The sequence below is a fragment of the Emydura macquarii genome, unplaced genomic scaffold (genome assembly GCF_026122565.2).
Source record: "Emydura macquarii macquarii isolate MOO-44397 ecotype Brisbane River unplaced genomic scaffold, CSIRO-AGI_Emac_v2 contig_1390, whole genome shotgun sequence".
In the NCBI taxonomy this organism is placed as follows: Eukaryota; Metazoa; Chordata; order Testudines; family Chelidae; genus Emydura; species Emydura macquarii.
Window position 1 is genome coordinate 22,129,441 of NW_027131527.1, and position 18,934 is coordinate 22,148,374.

At 37.9% G+C, this 18,934-nt stretch overlaps 1 protein-coding gene across 2 annotated transcripts in view; it reads right to left on the bottom strand.

The window, feature by feature from the left end:
* Positions 1-2,310, bottom strand: part of PDE6C (phosphodiesterase 6C) — a 39,070-nt gene extending 36,760 nt beyond the window's left edge. For both annotated transcript variants that reach the window (XM_067552851.1, XM_067552852.1), the window contains exon 1: positions 1,831-2,310. In XM_067552851.1, the coding sequence (XP_067408952.1) occupies positions 1,831-2,310 (480 nt within the window). The remainder of the gene's footprint in view (positions 1-1,830) is intronic.
* Positions 2,311-18,934: the final 16,624 nt, after the last annotated feature.

Below are 18,934 nucleotides of genomic sequence, written 5' to 3' on the forward strand. Positions count from 1 at the left end.
TGTATGAGTAAAAAATACAATAATTTCATTAATTATATTACATTACTTTAAAAAGTTGGTTGGTTGAAAAATAATTGGACAATTATTCATCAGACCTTGGCTCTATTACATTTGCAAATCATACACACAGAACCACTATTAGGGCAAAAAGATCATAGTGATCTTGTTTAAAAACATTCAAATTATTTTTAGCTTGGCACAGTTTTTTGGATACAAAATAAGTGTAGCCCATTGCAACAGCAGAACTAGATGGGCCGCCCCACTGCAAGCAGCCTTACACATGATAATATTAAGGGAACAGTGCAAGGTCTAAGGAAACGCACATCTTTCTTGATCCTCTTGATCTTTTCTCATGTAATCAGCCTTATGAATTTAGAAGGATTATCCACCAGTCTCTCCATTTGTCAGTAAGAGGCAGTAAGTCAGATACTCTGTGTCACAAAAACAGCAGCATTTTAGCAGTCAGTCAGATATTGGGTCCCATCCTGCATTACTTTGGCTCCCAAAATTCCCATTGATTTCAGCAGGAGTTTAGTCTACATAATGACTCCAGGTCTGGGCCTTTTGTTTTTAAAAATAGGAAAAGTTCTTTTCACACATACTTGTCTCATTTCTTGAGTTTTCATAATAGTCCTGAACCAGGCTGATATGAGCTTATAATTAAAATAACCTTGATTTCGGCTGACTTTTAACAGTATGATGAAATGTACAATTTCTTGTCTACCTCCGAGGAACCCTGGATAGTTGTAATCCATAAAACTCCCATCCTGCTTTGTCTGTAAATCCAAAATTCTCCTTGAATTCAGGATCAGGCCTTCTTTCTTTAAAATTGCACAGAATTTTGATATAAAACTATAAATGAAATGCTGAGGAGCCAGATCCTCAACTTATCTAATTGGCATAGCTCCATTTAAGTATTCCACTTTACATCAGCTGATGATCTGGTGCTGAGATGTTTGCAGACTAGATTCCACCATTTGATAACTTAAATTCAGCAAGCCTGCAGCTATCAATACCCATGAGAGAACGTTTTCTGCTTCCCCATTTATTTCAGAGTAGACATTCTGAAGCTGTCCTCATTTATACATTTGGAACTGGAGTAATGCTAATTCTATGATACTTATAATGTAACCTTCGTCTAAGTTACAAGTGAAAAGGATGAATCTGTGAAAATAGATTAGGTATTCTGAAAGGTGAGGAGCAGATCTGACTAGTTACGTCTCAGCTAGAGTTGAGTCTGAACCGAAATCCTGAATTTGAACACCCACAAGCTTTGGGGGTGTTTTACACTGAAAACTGCATCTCAATCTGAATACTGTAGCTTGTGCCCATCTTTATTCTCAGCTCATTCACCTCCATAAAAAAATCACTGCCAGCTCTGACTACCAAACATGCAGTGCCCGAGGGCAGCAAAATGCTGGTGACTGATCTATTTAGTAACTGTATAGGTGACTATGGAATGATAAGGAAGAACATTTACCAGTATGCCTATGACAACAGAGCCAGAGCCTACCTTGTTCAATAAGGACTCAAATGTACATCAGTTCCAAACTAATCTGATGTCCTCCTTGTTTCACGGTAAATTACTTACATCACAAAGGCTGAATTAGGAAACAGGAAGTAACAAATCACACTAGATAGAATGACCTCACATCATTTTAAACTTCATATCCCATTGCTTTTCTCATGTTTCTCATTCTGTCCCCTGTCTGGGGTTTAGCACTTTGAGGAACAAGTCTATGCAAAATCCCCATTCTGTACCATAGACCCTCTACAAGAAGTTCAGCAAAGGAATGGAATTCCAGTCCCCAGAACAAATCACTCACTTACCTTCTTCACGTCAGGAACATTAAAAAACTTCTTGGTATGAGCAACCCATCCCACTATCCCGATGTCCAGAGGAAAAACAATCTCACTGTCTGGGGCCACCAGGTTCTCCTCTAACTTGGATGTGGAAGTGACATTAAAAAGCCTGGTGGCAACTTCAGGGATGCCATTGCGGGCACGGCAGATGAACATGCTACACCGGTCAGCTGCCAGCAGCTGTGCCAGCCTCTGCAGGGTCTTGTGCACTATCATTTCCATGCTGTTTGCCTCCTCCTGGATTTCTGTCAGCAGCTCAAAGAGCACTTGAGACTCCTCCAGTCGGGACATCTCTTTGAAGGAGACTCCATCCTTCACTTCCGCAGGGCTGACTTTGAAGATGGTTCCCAGCGCTTCTGCCCTCAGCTTTCGGTCAAAATACTCCTTGGCAAACTCGGGGTTGTTCTCTAAGTATTTCTCAACATCATCTTTGCTTATCCCACCCATTTTGTGTGGCTCTTTCTTATGGCTTTTTAAAACTGCATCACCCTAGAAGCAGGAGCAGCAGCACGAAGTCCTAATTTGGTACTAGTAGGAAAATGGTCCGTTGCACATACTGTATCTCTCATGGGCATAGTACAGTAGGCTTTCTCTGTGGCTTCCAAAGCTTCTGGAACTCTTGAGATATGACAGAAGGCACTGGCTTAGTGTCTTCTTAGTGTGGGATCTTGGAGACTGCTAATTAAAGAGATGTCAGGACACTAAACCCTTGAGCACTCTTAGCTCATAAATCCCAAGGGAATCATTTTAGCATTTTAAACTAACCAATCCATTCTTAGGCGCTGTGCGGCAGGGTGACAATGCATAAATATGTACATGTATACACACATTCTCTCTCTCATATGTGCTATATATGATGTATATACAAAAGGTTTCCACTGACAGTTAATGGGGGAATACCCTTTACAGTCTCTCCCCATGTTTGCAAATTATTACTTCACGCACATACATGTGCCCAGACATGCACATGCACAGACACACGTGTTTGTGGAGTGAAGAAGGGATAGAAAACAGAGTTGCATAGTAAAACTGCTTAAAATTCCAAGATTTTCTTTCCTTCCAGGTAGTTGGGAGTTGACTGATGATGGTTTATCAATAGTAGTAGTAGTTAAGAACCATAAAGCTATAATTGGACCAAACTGAGGGTTCTTACAGAGGTAAGAGCATGTTCAAGTCAATGGGTTTTTACCTGTGTAAGAATGGAGTGAAAGCCTTAGGATTTGGCACAATAAATGCAGGAAACCAAACAGGACTGTCATGCAACTTTTTTTTTTAAAGTAGACATGATCTGAACAAAAAGGGTAAAATAAAGAAAATGACCCAAATGCAAATTATAATGTTAAACCTTATTGGCAAAATCCTTACTCTGTCCAGAGCTCCAAATGATCAAATCCTGAGATCCTTAATCAGTTTTTAATCAGTACTTGAAACAATAGTAAAGAACAGAATTATCAGACACATAGATGAACATGGTATGTTAGAGAAGAGTCAACACGGCTTTTGTAGAGGGAAATCATACCTCACCAATCTATTAGAATTCTTTGAGGGGGTCAACAAATTTGTGGGCAAAGGATATAGTGTACTTGGACTTTCAGAAAGCCTTTGACAAGATCCCTCATCAAAGGCTTGTAAGAAAAATTGGCAGTCTGGCTAAGAGGGAAAGTTCTCTCATGGATCAGAAACTGGCTAAAAGATAGAAAACAAAGGGTATGAATAAATTATCATTTTTCACAGTGGAGAGAGAGGTAAATAGCAGTGTCCCCCAAGGATCTGTATTTGGACCATTGCTGTTCAACATATTCATAAATGATCTTGAAAAAAGGGTAAACAGTGAGGTGGCAAAGTTTGCAGATGATATAAAATTACTAAAGATAGTTAAATCCAAAGCTGACTGCAAAGCATTACAAAGGGATCTCAACAAAACTGGCTGACTGGGTTAGAAAATGGCAGATGCAATTCAGTGTTGATAAATGCAAAGTAGTGTACATTGGAAAACATAATCCCAACCATACATACAAAATGATAGGTTCTAAATTAGCTGTTAACACTCAGGAATGAGATCTTGGAGTAATTGAGGATAGTTCTCTGAAAACATCTGCTCAATGTGCAGTGGCAGCAAAAAAGCTAACAGAACATTAGGAACCATTAGGAAATGGATAGATAAGAAGACAGAAAATATCACAATGCCACTATTTAAAACCATGGTACGCCCAAATCTTGAATATTGTATGCAGTTCTGATGGCCCCATCTCAAAAAGGATATATTAGAGTTGGGAAAAGTACAGAGAAGAGCAAAAATAAAATGGTTGGCATAAGGAACAGCTTTCATAGGAGGAGAGATTAAAAAGGCTGGGACTCTTTACCTTAGAAAATAGATGACTAAAGAGAGAGATAATAGAGGTCTATAAAATCATGAATGGTGTGGAGAAAGAGAATATGGGAGTGTTATTTACCACTACACATAAGACAAGAACCAGGGGTCATCCAATGAAATTGATAAAGAGCTGGTTTAAAACAAACATAAGGAAATGCTTCTTCACATAACACACAGTCGACCTGTGGAACTTATTGCCAGGGGATATTGTGAAAGAGAAAAGTATAATTGGGTTAAAAATTAATTAGATATGCTCATGGAGGATAGGTCTAACAAAGGCTATTAGCCAAGATACAACCCCATGTTCTGGGTGTCTCTAAACCTCCAACTGCCAGAAGCTGGGACTAGGACTTGAGAAATTGCCCTGTTCTGTTCTTTCCCTCTGAAGCATCTGGCACTGGCCACTGTTAGAAAACAGGATACTGGGCTAGACGTCTAATTGGTCTGACCCAGTATGGCCACTCTTATTTGCTCAGTGGGACTTTTGCTCAAGTAGAAACTTGAGCACTTGGCCCAATCCTAATTTAATTAATCTTCTTTCTTTTTAAAAAAGCCAAATATGAATGAAATACATGTTTGTATTTATATTGTTCTCCAGTCATCACCATCTCACCATATATGCAATAAAAACATTCATTAAAACCACAAATTGCATAATGTCAAAACATCATATAAAAGAGTAGCATTAAATGCACTCTCTAAGCAACTTAAACTGGCTCTCTTCAGCTGATCCTGTAGGAAAAGCCTGGTTGAGTGGACAAGCCTCACAACGTGTCCAGAAGGTAAACAAACTTGGTCTCTCTCTCCCACAAGGATGGGCAGTGAGTGAGTTCTGGAGTCCACCAGAACACGTTGCAGCCTGCTTGCTAACATTTAAATCTAATTAGTATCTGGACATGAATATCTCAGCTGATATCAATTATCCAGCTAAAATGTGGGGGGAAACATACCATCTAAGAAACCAAGGACCCCAAAATTGGTCCAAAACCAACATCTTGACCTGCACTTTGAAATAAAATGAAAGCCTGTAAAATCTATGGAGCCTGGGTAAAACATGTTCACATGCTGACCCACTATTCAGTAGCTGAAGTTTCAGAACGGTCCTCAGGTGTAACTCCACGTAGAATGTATTGAAGTAATTCAATCAAAAAGTGAGAAAAGCGGTGATAACGGGAAGTGTGTGTAATGGCTCATAGCTGATAGGAACGAGTCTAATATCTTGGTCAACTGAAGAGGAAAACAAGACCTAGTTACAGCTGCTACCTGGAAATCCAAGAGCAGGTCAAGGTCCAGTAAAACCCTTAGTGTGCAAAGATGAGTAACAAAAGGCAGGTTGACTCCCTCAACTAATATTGCTTCTGCCATTCCATCTGCAGAGAGACTGGGAGAACTAGATGGTAAAGATCAGAAATACGTTTTTAGCTGCCAGTTTATAATTTGTATTAATTATTGAGTGAAGGAAGATGCTTGAAGAAGTCTGTTTGTATAATTTTATCTTTATAGGAGTGCCTACAGGGATAGAAGGATAGAGTAGAAGTGGTCCTTTCTATGTAATGTGAGGATACCTTGAAAATAAATAAATGAAAGAATTGTTTTCCCTAGCACACCATTATTGCTTGGTTTTATCAGGACTGAACCTGAGGACTAGTTCTCAACCATGCCTAAATCTCAGACACTAGAGTGTTGTATACACTAGGAATTTTTCCATAAAATTTGCTACCGTTACTACCAGTGGTTCAGTTCAACAGAACAATAGTGGGAAAGCGGGTGCAGACAACGCTCTATCAATGTTTTAAGTTGTGTATGGTCGATATCTGCTCTGAGTAAGGGTAGAAGAAATGGTGTTTAAAATTGGTGGGGGGCTCTGAGCCCACTAGAACTCTCACTTTTGCCAATAGCGCTGGAATAATGATAGCTGCTGTGGCAAATTTTAGGGAAAAAAATCCCAGTTCAGATGCAGGCTGGGAAAACTGGGTGACTATAAACTGCTTGGGTCCATTGAAACAGAGTAGTAGAGCTTAATTCAATCAACATACGAATGGGACTGCAACCCAAACCAAACTCCTTTTGTAGCTTCAACATCCATAGGGAGGAAGGGATGACAAAATAGCACCCTGTACAGCTCCACAAGAGTGGGCCCATGGAACTGATGGGCAATTGAGAGTACTACCCTTTGCAGCCTCTCAGTGTGAAAAGAACAGAGACACCAAACTAAACACTGTTTATCCCTGCCAGAAGCCACAGTTGTATCAACACCAACTTGTGTCAACTGTTCTAAAGGCAGCTGACAGATCCAAAAGAATCAGCATAGATATTTAAGGACAGATCCTCTGGTGCAGCTAAACTGCACAGAGAACAAATCAAGGGTTGGTGTGCAAATGTGGCTTAAAGCTCATCTTTATACTTGGCTTTACTGATTCTTGTACATACTGTTCCCCTCTACCTGTTGTAAAGCAACCTAAGGACTACTCTAACGTATGCCAAACTGCAATAGCACAAGGGATCATAAATGCAGCTAAGGATAGGAGTAGCACAGGCGCATCCTAGCAACCCTGCCCCCTTTCCTTTAGCCATCCTCTTTTTCTTTACTACACCAACAGCATGGTGAACGGCATAAATGCCCTTGCGCTGGATTTGTGGCACTGAAGCATCTCTATTACACCCTGAGCTGGTTCGTTGACATTATGGCAGGATTTTGCTGTCCACATGGTGCAGAGTACCTACACCACAATAGATCTGGCCCCTGATCTTTGTCCACCACCAAAAGGAAATCAATGATCAACACAATTGACATAGTCACTGTCCCATGCCCAGAAGGTTCAGGCATAGGGTCAGCAGAAGTAGTAGCCATCTTTCTATGTTCTTACACAATTGTTTCGTAACATGATCAGAATGTGTGAAAGCAACATGACAGATATCTGATGTTTGTTTTTAGAGAGAGAGAATTTATTCCTAGAGTATTATTTATATTTCCACATATATTAGATTACTTTTTAAAAGAGAGAATGGTAAAGAACTGTACTAGTAAACCAAAGCAGAAGGATGATGGAAAACAAGCTTTGTGTTGTATTTTCTAATCTTTCTCTATTATATTCTTTTACCAACACTGGGACTTTTCTATATAGCGATTCTTAGAGTATTAGAAACTCTCCAGTCTTTTCTAGTTCAAACCTTCAAGAAAATTATACTGAAACATTCCCCTTTATTGACTGTGAGAAACCAGCTTTGCCAACATTAGTTATGTGCAATGTCATAATCTCATTAATTCTGAGAAATGCAGCCTCCTATGTCCAGGCTACAGAAGCCAACTGAAAGGAGACAAGGCTGCCTAACAACCAGTGCTACAGTATGTGTTGGTGTAGTAAAATGGCTGTGTAGACCCCTTTTGTGTTGGCGTAATTAACAGGCTCATTAAAGCAAGATAAATGGGGCTGCAAAATTCCATACAGCATAAGAATCAAAGCTATTCTATAGAGGTATATTTTGTTAATTATAATCACACACAGCTTTTTCTTTCTGTTTGCTAGGGGAAGGAAAGAATGCTTTCCCCTCTCCCAAAAAATAACAAACACACAAACAAAACAGGGCATTAGCATTTGGTGGCATGAATAAGAAACTTGATGAATACCCATTTTTATATAACTTTTGTATTGTATACAGTCTGTACTGTAATGTTAAATTTCAACACACGGGGACATGAAGCAACAAATTAACATTGGCCCATGTGCTTAAAAGAATGCCATCCTGCGGACAGTGGTAAAACCAGTATAGCCCTGTTCAAAAACAAACTTAGCATTAAAGAACATTTCACAGATTATCAGCTGTGCAGCTGTCACTGTCAAGTTAGGTAGCTATGAACTCAAAGGGCTCCCAACCTTCCTTTTGACCTGTGACATTCCTGTTTATGGATGCTACAGCATGTTCCAAATATTAGCCCATATCAAAGCTCTTTATCTTCATATTTTTTCAGTGTAAGTGTCCTGCTTCATCCATTTGTATTTAAGAAAGTTCATCATTCTGGTGACTCTCACTTTTTTTTTTGTGGTAGGTGATGTTTGTTTGAAGTGGCTAAAGCCTCGAAGAGGTAACATTTTAGCAGTAGTAGTTGCGCTTGTTGCCTGCATCGAGAGTCCTACAGTGTTGCTATTTCTATATAGATCATTTTTACATAATATATAGGTGACTCCATCACAGTATTATCCCCCAAAGTGGGATTTGAGCTTAGGTTTTTGGTCTGCTTTAGATAACACTGATTTATTTGTGATCATATTATTGTTTGCTTTCTGGGGCTATCAGGCTCCTTGAATATTATGCTATGGTTTTTATTATAGGAGATTTGATATGACTTACATGCTTTTTAATTGCATAAGAAAATAGAGTTCAACTCTTTTAGCTGATTTTATACAGTGCAAGCAGTGCCTTTGCTAGCTTCTTAGTAGTTGGTAGTTTTTCTTAGACGTGACAGTTTACAGTTAATTCTGTTATCGTGTGTCCCCATTTTTAAAGCATGTAACAGCTAAACTGGCTTCTTATAATTTTGCTAAATTATATGGCACACATCTGCTTATCTACAAATAATACATCATGTTTGTAGCATGAGATCATCCTACATTTCAGATGCAATTTGGTTGACCTTTCTTTAAATTATTTAATAACTGCAAAGGATCTTCTTTATTAAACTCACTTTGGCACCTGTAATGTGTTGTGATAAATGTTTATGAAAACATATAGAAAGAGATAGCATAATGGTAAAAACTCTTTATTGATGCTTCTGTTTGGGACTCTTCCTTTTTAATTAACTGTTTTATCAAGCCTGTTTTATTTGTGCCATTACTACTTGTTTTCTGAAGTCAGTTATTTATAGCTAAGAAAACACCAATCTAATGGAACTTTTTGTGCTCCTTATCCTCCTTTATTGTGCTCTATAAATAAAACTTCACTATTTAGGGGCTGCAGGACGCCAGTGTATATGTATGCATTAAATTCATCATGCCCCAGTAAAGTATCTGGATTCTTTTACAGACTCCCCACTCCTTCTCTCATTTCTACAATTTTAAAACATTTTTTTCTTAGTAATACAGTCCCACATTAGTATGTATCTATCACAAGAAAAAATCTGAGAGGTCAATGTGCAGTTCCCAGCACTCAGATCTCCTAATGTAGGATTTTACTATAAAAGGGTCAATAAAGAACACTGAGACATCTGAGATTTAAATGTAGACACTATTAGACAGAGAGGTTTAGCATCAGAAGTTCACTCTACATAATCATTCTCAGTGCAACATGAATAGAAAAACTAGTACGCGTGCTTGATGTTGACCCTTTTCCATGCTGATGCTATTTGATTTAAAGACATGACGAACTAGGGGCCGTATTCTGGACAGCTTTGCTATTTCAAAGTACATATACGTGGTTTGTCATTTTAATATGTATGATGTAGTCTACCTTTGACGTTTACAGTTACTACATCACATAAAACTATTTATTCTTAGTAGTATACTAGTCCTGAGCTCTTACAGTACATGGAAATTCCTAAGACGGATAACTGACAGATGTGGTTATTTAAATAGATTCAAGTAGCATGCAAATGCCAAAGGTATTTATAAGGTTTCCCATTCAGCTCAGTGTTTACGTCTGAGTGTGGTATATCTCCATGTTGACAGCAGTTAATATAGTTAATTCATCTAAGATTTTCAAAATAAACATAGATGTAACTTGTCCACTTTAATTGCAAAGGTTCTGATATATGTATTTTTGTGGCCTATCTGGATATACTATTTCAGAGGGGTAGCCGTGTTAGTCTGTATACGGCAAAGACAACGAGAGTTCTGTGGCACTTTAAAGACTAACAAATTTAATATTTTTAGACATAAGCTTTCGAGAGACTTAGCGCTCTTCTTCCGATGCTACCCATAAGATACCTCTGTGTTACCTATTTTCTGTATTACTGCATCTGAAGAAGAGAGCTAAGTCTCTCGAAAGCTTATGTCTAAAAATATTAAATTTGTTAGTCTTTAAAGTGCCACAGAACTCTCGTTGTCCTTGGATATACTATACTAACTAAAAGGATATTAATGTTCAGAAATGTTTATCATTTTTCAAAATGTTTAGTAACAGTTTGGCAGAATACTAGTGCAACCCAATGTCATAAGGCAAGAAATCGGTGAATGAAAAGAAGTAGATGGAGTAGCTATTATACATGTTCTGTCATATGGACTTCAATACTGACTGACTGTAAACAATGGACAATGATAAATGGTAATGTACTGAGTGGGGGAAAGATGTCCAGTGGGATGCCACATGAATCTATGCTAACCCTGATTTTATGTAACATTATTAATAACCCAGAACAAGGGATAGATAGCACATTAATTTAATTTGCACCTGATACTTAATGGAGAGGCTTTGTGAACACAAGTGAGGACACAAATACAAAGGGACCTACACAGGTTACAAATGTAGGTAAGATATAACAAAATGAGATTCACCCCAGAAAAATGCAAAATAGTGCATCTAAACAAGACTTATCCAGAACATAGATATTCCATGAAAGGGAAGTATATGGAAAGTAATAATGCTGAAGAAGACCTAGGTATGATCATGGACAGCAAGTTAGAAATGAAGTAGCAATGTTATATGGCAGCAAAAAAAAAAAATGTATTTTTGTATTACATATAGAGACATGCCATGGCATGGACCAGTGTTGTAATAATCTATCTACATTGCTTTGGTGAGATCACACCCAGAATGCTATATTTGAGTTCTTGGCACCTTGTGCTAGAAAGATGTCTATGAACTGCAATAATTCAGAGATAAAATTATTAAGAAGCTAGGGGAATTGACATACAAGAGCTAAATTTGCATTGCTTGCCTAGATGGGAGGGATATGAAAACCATCTACAAGTATGTGAAGGTGTAAATACAAAACAGGGAAGGCAGAGTAATTTATCTGATGGACTTCAATCATTTTCTAATCATCAGAGAATTAGTATTAAAAAATAAGGGCTTTCCTCATGACACTTGACATAATAGCTACAATCCTCTTACATGGTGTGATTATGCCTGTCAGGCCTGTGTCCCTGACACTGCTGGCCTTGGGAAGCCTAACAAGCTGGTACCACTTGTCCTCCACACTTCAAGGGCCTAACAATGCAAAGACTCATCTCGGTTTTCATTTTTATTTTTAAAGTAAAAGTCTTTCCCTTTTCCTTACAAAGTGCAAAAAAAATTGTCAGTGAGACTTTTCCAGAAGGTTATGAGTTATTCATGGTCCCCTTCAACCACTATCGTCTACCTTTTGGGACCTATCAAACCAATGGCTGTAAGTCCCCTCAGTTTTTTCAGGGGAGACACTAGAATAATTTGCAGGTGGAAGGTGGCTTGGTTGCCACTGGTAGCACTAGAGCTGCTGCAAGCTTTGTCCCAGCTGGCTGCTCCAGTTGAAACAGTTCCTGAGCAAAGTAGACTTTGTTCACTAGAGAGGGTTACTCAATAGCATGCTATGCACATTAATGTATGGACGAAGCATGTGATTGACAGCAAAGGACACCAGCATTGCACTGACACTTGGGCCTAGAATTTTAAAGGTATTTTGCTCTTGCTGGACTCAGCATTGCAACACCTAACTAATTTAGGCATCTAAATCTCATTTTTAAAAGTGATTTAGGTACTTGGGAGCCTAACTCCCACTGATTATCAATGAGATTAAGGCTCCTAAATCTCTAAATTCTTTTATGAAAGTGAGATTTATGCTCCTAAATCAGTCAAGAGTTGCAATGCTGAGCATAGCAATACCTAAATACTTTTTAAAATCTGGGCCTTAACATTTCTGCATGTTTCCCCATCTGCAAAATAAGGATGATACTATCTCCCTATTTAACAGGAATGCTACAGCAACTAAGTAACTAATGTTTGTAAAAAAATTTACAAGTGCTAAAATTAACCTGACAGATACCATGTATAAAAGTTGTTGTTAGAGGAATATCTCCAAAGAATTACATGTCAAGAAAAGCTAGTACATATTTTCTTTTAAGGATACAACAAGAACAATTTTAATTAAAAAAATATGCATCTGAATATTGGCCATTTGTTCTTAAACTCCAGATTTAAAAAATAGTGATTAATATTTTGTAAAAACATCTGTTTATTTTTACCATTTTAAATCTAATCTCTCTCTCTCTATCTGTAGTTCTTCTCTTGCAAATTGCATGCTCATTTATCTAATCTAAAAAGCATTTAAAATCTATAATAAATCTCTTTATCCAATACAGGTTTATGACATGTAATGCATATTATGATTTAAAAACAATGGGCAAATAAAACTCACCTGTTTCATCTCTTTCTCTTGCTCTCACATTGAACTGCTAAAAAATAGAGCTCAAACTAACAAAGCCCCCCCTAGGAAGCATTATGAGAAGATTGAATGACAATGATTTAATAAGGAGCAAAAACACTCAATGACACAACTTCTCTTTCTGCTATCAGGAAAAATTCACCTGTAGGCAGAAATCCACTTTTGAGTTGCTCTTTGATACTCTCTTGACAGGACAATATGCCTTGTTGACAGATTTACACACTGAATATGTTTGTGCTTACTTATAGTACAATAAATGGAAATCCACTGGAAAGCAGGAGGACAGACAGGGTTTCCAGGAAGAAGCTGATCCTTGATTTGTCCTAGCACTTATTGATGTTATGACTGGTTGCTGGTGGTTACTTTCTCTGATCTGAATATTAATTTGTTTGCCACAGTAAATATTATTATCTTTAAATGTTTTGGTGACTACTGAAATGGATTCAGGTTGTATGAGTCACATTGTTACTGTAGTTCATGGTGCTGTGGAACTCTTAAATACCATTATCCAGTACCATTTCTTGGGCTGCCAAAAAGATGACCATACACTATTCATCAGTGGTGTGAAAAGTGATGTAAACTGCACAGTCAGAGCCAAATTCTCATTTCAGATATATTAGAGTATCTGTGTATCTCCACAGATCCAGAGTATCACCAGAGTAACTCCATTAGGCCAACACTTAGGAGCCTGATTCTACAATTACTATACACATGAGAGTAGTCTGAACATAAGTAATCCCGTTGGCTTCAGTGAATAAGGATTACTTGCACGAGTAAAGATTGCAGTATCAGACCCTAGTACTTGATGTAATTGACATATTATAGACTCTATAGACTAGGAATAATAATAATACCTTTTTCCTAAGGATTTTAGGTAAAATCCTGGCCCAATTGCAATCAATGGGGGTTTTATCATTTACGTCAGTGGGGCCATGATTTCACCCAAAGGTTGATGAGTTTTTATTCATTAATGTTTGTAAAGTGCATTGCGCTCTTTACCTGTGGTGCTAAAAGCTTATTTTTATTTAAGTTTATTATTATTTAGTTGATTTGGATCAGTACAGGAAAAGTATGAAAAAAACACTGAAACATTGGTTTTGAAATGATTATTAGAGATGGAAACAATTGATTCAGCTATGCAGGAAAATGCTAAAAAACACAAGCAAGTATTTTAGTGATAAATCTTGATTCCCACATTTAATTATGTAAAAGCAAATCTTGCTTTGATATCAGTCTGCCAAGCACCACCTCCATTCCCTGAGTGGCTGCCCCTCTGCCAGTCAGAGAAAAGAACTAAATACTGGGGTCTTCTGATGCTAGCAATTCCTTTTATCTGTATCATGGATAAGCCACATGTAGCTAAACTATGATAAACCTGCTCGATAACACATTTAACACATTTGGAAGCACTCTCCACTTTGAATTGATGTTGTATCGCATATAGTACCCTAATTGTCCTTGGTTTTGCCTTTCATCTTTTTCATTTGTCAATATAAAACAATAACAACAATACAATAATAAACAATAACTTCCCATATACATAGCACCTTTTATTCTGAACCATCCCAAAACGCTTTCACAAATTTAACAGATATGCAAACTATATGTGAGAATTATTAACCCCATCCCACACCTCCACTGAAATGCATCCACTTCTGGTGTTAAATGTAGTTGATGTTTAACACCAAAAGTAGAATAATACTACAGAACAATTTAGGTATAAAGTGAAGAAGGCTATGCTTTCTAATTGAAGCTGCAAGGAGAATGTAGATAATTGGAATGGAATTCCCCAAATTTGTATTTGGCCAGGACACTGGGATTAATGTCCCCACTGTTGTGAAGATCTTTGCTTTGCTGTCAGATTGTATGGACTAGTGAGCAGGATCTGCGTTTACATCTCTTCTGCAGCACTGTGCCTCCTCGGACTATGATGGCCCAGTGGTCTCTGAGAGCATAGTGCTGGAAGTTCTGACTTTGTTCCTTGGAGAACTTCCATACGCTTATGTAACTTGGTTTTAAATGTAATTTAAACTGTGTTTTAAATTCATCTGCATTTGACCTCTTAGAGAAAAGGCACACAGCTCTTCTCTTATTTTATCTTAGCTTAATAGAGTTGTGGATTCTGATATAAACATAGACCAGGGAAAGATTAATACTGACCATGAAAAGGCCAGTCTCATGGCCTAGCAGAAGCATGATATTCCATCACACAGAGCATCCAAGTCTGAGTCTTGAGCTTGGTCCCTTCCTCCAAAGTGGCAAGGCCTGGATGTACTGCAGGAGCAGCATACCGAGTCTATGGTGGGAGAGCATTTGTCTGGCCAACTCAGAAGCAATGTTGTCTGGCTCTCGATGCATCTCTCTCTCATTTCCTGCAAGAACAATGTGCTAGACCTTTTGATCAGATACAGACTGCAATTAAGTGGAAAGAGAAGCTTTCAGATGCTTTTGTTTTTATTTCTTTGTCTTCCACATCAGTATTTTGTTTCCTGGGTGAGTGTGTGTGTGTATGTTTATCTATATGTATGCAGTATATTTTATTTTTCACACCCTGAAAATTCCATTTTCATCAATACAGATAGCACTCTATTCCACACAATAAGGGAAAATTAACTCTGTCATAGTCAGCATGACTAATAAACCATAACCAGACAGATTTGGTTAATATGTTTAATATTCATAAGGAAAAAAATATTATTACAAATGATACTGTCTCAGGTTTGCTTCATGTCTGCTCAGAAGTAAATCTAGGCAGATGTTAGAGCCCATTAAAAGCAGACTTACAAGCAGACACAAACCCTCTTTCTTTCAAGGAATCTAGAAGAGAAATTTGTGAACACAATCATAATTTTTATAAGGGAGACCACTTTGCTGCTGAAAATGAAGTTAACATTTTAAAAACCAGATTATTTTAATTACTCTTTCTGAAGACTCTGAGGCAAAAAATTAGTGCTCAACCAAAGAGTCGGGTTGTAATTTTTGGAAGCTGGAGTCCTTTAACTACAAAATAAATATAGCCTAGGCAGTAGTAGTGCAAGTGCTAACATTTTCCAGCCCATTGTGTCCTTGGCCTGTATGCTTAAACTGCTGTCAAGGGGGGAGGAGGGGAAGGGTAGTTGTGATGGTGATGTGGATGTTTGTGTCCTACAAAATACACTGAGATCACTGGTTCATTTCATGTCATTTGTTATCTCTTGTTAGAAAGGGCCTGATCTCAGAAGATAGTGAATACCCTTGCAGGATAAGCCTTTCAGAATGCCCAGCACATTGCTACTTGTGAAAGAGGCCCTAGAAATAAATAATAACAAGCCAACAAAGAACCTAAAGACGGGAACAAAAAGTCTTTCTATCTGTATCAAGCTGGACAAGACTTAAACTAAATGCTCTATATCCTATTGCCAATACTTTGAGCCAGTTTTTCTCCTAAGAACTAGAATCTTACTATTGTTGCCATAAATAAAATTCTAGTCCTTCAAATATTTAAACTTAAATGTTGCAGTGGTAGCAATGTTTTTAATAGTTATTTTCTCTCTTGCTCCTTCCTAAATTTTTCTTATTATAAAGTCATAATGAAGCTATATAAATCATACAATGAAAGCTTTCTTTTCTAGTTTCCTTTAAAATCTGACCTTTTCATTATAGTTACTGTTGGTATTCATTATGGAAAATATTAATTACTTTTACAGGCTATTCATGTGAAAAGCATTTTAATGGAAAATCAATGCCAGAAATTCTTCTTTTTTTCCTCTTTACTAACTTTAAAGTTCGAACATTTTTTTTCCTCAGTAAAATGCAGCTGAAAGAAAAACATACTAGTTTCAAATAACGGTCCATACTTTTCACAATATGCTGTCAAAATTTAAGCATCAGCTAGTGAAACTGCACTAGTTTGACTACCTACTCATGTTGATCTCTTATCAATTTTGTAAATCTAGTCTGTGTTTTATAAATAGTTCTTTTGTTTAAATCATATTGGTGCTTTAAGAATGTTCTTTCTTCCACCTAAGCTTTCCCAAGAATCTATGAACCATTCACTTCCATTCACATGATCTGTGTGCATGACCATCTTTGATATTAATAGAAATTCTGGCCCAAATGCTCTCCTCTGCTTCCAGGAGTGGAAGGACATAAAACCTGCAGGTGTTACACTTGGGGTCTGTGGATCTGGATGGGATGGTGCTGAAAGATGGTAGCCATCCTCTCACCAAACCCACAGGTCAACCTAGTAGTGTAAATTATCATTAACTGAGTCAACATTAACTTGCAATGTTGAATCCTGCCTCCGAGTATGGCTGGAACAGTGGCAGGTGATGATATCTCTGGCAGCCTCAATGAAAGCTTGATTGGACCTGTCGTCTATAAATATGCAAGGCATACATGTAATAAACTCTAAGGCCAACATTTCCAAAGGAGTCTGAGGCAGTTAGGTACCCAAATCTCATTGCATTTTAATGGGATTTGGATGCCCAGCCATAAAGTTTTCAAATGATAATTATAATATTAGTGTAATATTAAAGGCACAGACCTGATACTGCGAGATGATTTGGGATTCAAAATAAGGATACAGATTGTACAGAGGTCAGAATCAAGAGGATGGTGCTAAGCAAGGTGGCAGAGAGAAATAATAGAAATGTTTTATTTGACATTAAATAAACAGCATAGGGTTATCAAGTCATAAAGTTAGCTACAATCCTCCTCATTGTTGCTATTGATCTTGTGAGAAGATGGACTAAGCAGATCAGTTATATGGAGATGTGCGCCCATGTATCTGAGATACGTACGTGTGCCCATCTCTCTTAAAAATAGATGTACATAACTGTCTTCCGCCATGAACTAAGGGTAAGTCTTTCAAAGCTACCAGGGGATATGGATGCCCAGTTCTCATTAATTTGAATGGGTCCAAATATTTTAGGCTGCATAGAAAAATCTCATTCTAAATGTAAAACCTTTGCTCTTTGGCAGACAACAATATATAGGATAAGTAATATACTGCCCTTTGTATGTGTTACATGTACTATATCATAGGGTCTTACAAAAAACAATATAAGTTTAATGTATAGAATTGTAAGAATATTTGTTATGAGGAATGGCTTCAAGAGTTTGAACTTATTCTTAATAGAGAAGACTTGGAACTGACCTAGGGATTTGTCAGTAGAATGAGATCTGAGAAAGAACCAAAATAAACTGCTCTTAGTGCAAAAGGTTCAAACACCAAATATCACAGCCTGAGAATCAGGAAATTGGGCATAAACACAGAATTCAGGCAAACTATTCCATTAGATTAGTAGTTACTCTATGGAAGAACTTGTCAAGGAAGACAAAAAGTTTAAATCACAGCTTAATATTTTATGAAGGGACAGAGGAAACTGAAAGGTTGAGATAAACTTCAGTGGAAGACCGTGTTTATTGGACTCGGTGCCATATTTCTGTCCAGCACATGCTTTTACAAAGTAATTTTTTCCCCTCTTCTTGAGCAGCTGTGAATTTGAATGAGTTTTTTTTAATTATTCTGAAATGAATGAACATGTGGCATTGGTGTCAACTAACAGCCTTAGCCCCTTACTCTTTAAAACCACTGAGGGGAAGTAAGTAGGTGAATTGGTGCTGCTACTGCTAATGATTTTTCCTTCCCTGCTCTTGGTTACATATCTGGAAAATATTTAACAGGGTTTCTCTGATGCTTCTAAAGATGTTGAAACTACAGAACAAATATTGACCAAGAGGCACCACCACTTGCCTGGATAGGAGAAAAATAATCTTTTATATAACTAAAAACAGTTGCCAAGAAAGAAACGCGAGGAACTTTGCCTCATCATTTATGTGGAAAAGGACCAGAGCGGTGTGTGCAAACATTAGCACATTCGCTACCATCATGTACAGCCCCACCAGGCTTGTGTTAGGCCTGAAAGTGGATGGCGCTCTTTTGCCTACTCCAAAATGCCCCCAGGCTGCAGCTGCACACATCTGTGGCACTGTAGAGCAGTTTATGAAAGTCTCTTGGCTGAAGCTGGGGTCAGCTTCTGATCTCTGGAAACTCTCTCCAGGAACCAGGGGAAGCAGGTTCTTAGTCACCAGCAACAGCACCGTGCGGGGCTCTGAAACAAACAGCTACCATCCTTCTGAAATGTTCACACGCCTCCTGATGCCTGCCCGGCCTTCGAAGGGTAGAAACAGGACATTTGGGGGACAGAAACCATTATTTGTCCACTCTGCCATTCCCAAGTCTGTAACTCCGCTGGATACGTTGGACAAGCAGGACTTGGGACTGACAGAGTGAAAGAATGATAGGAGAGTTAAATAATAATAACTGATAATAAATATAAAATAGGGACAGTTGGCATCTC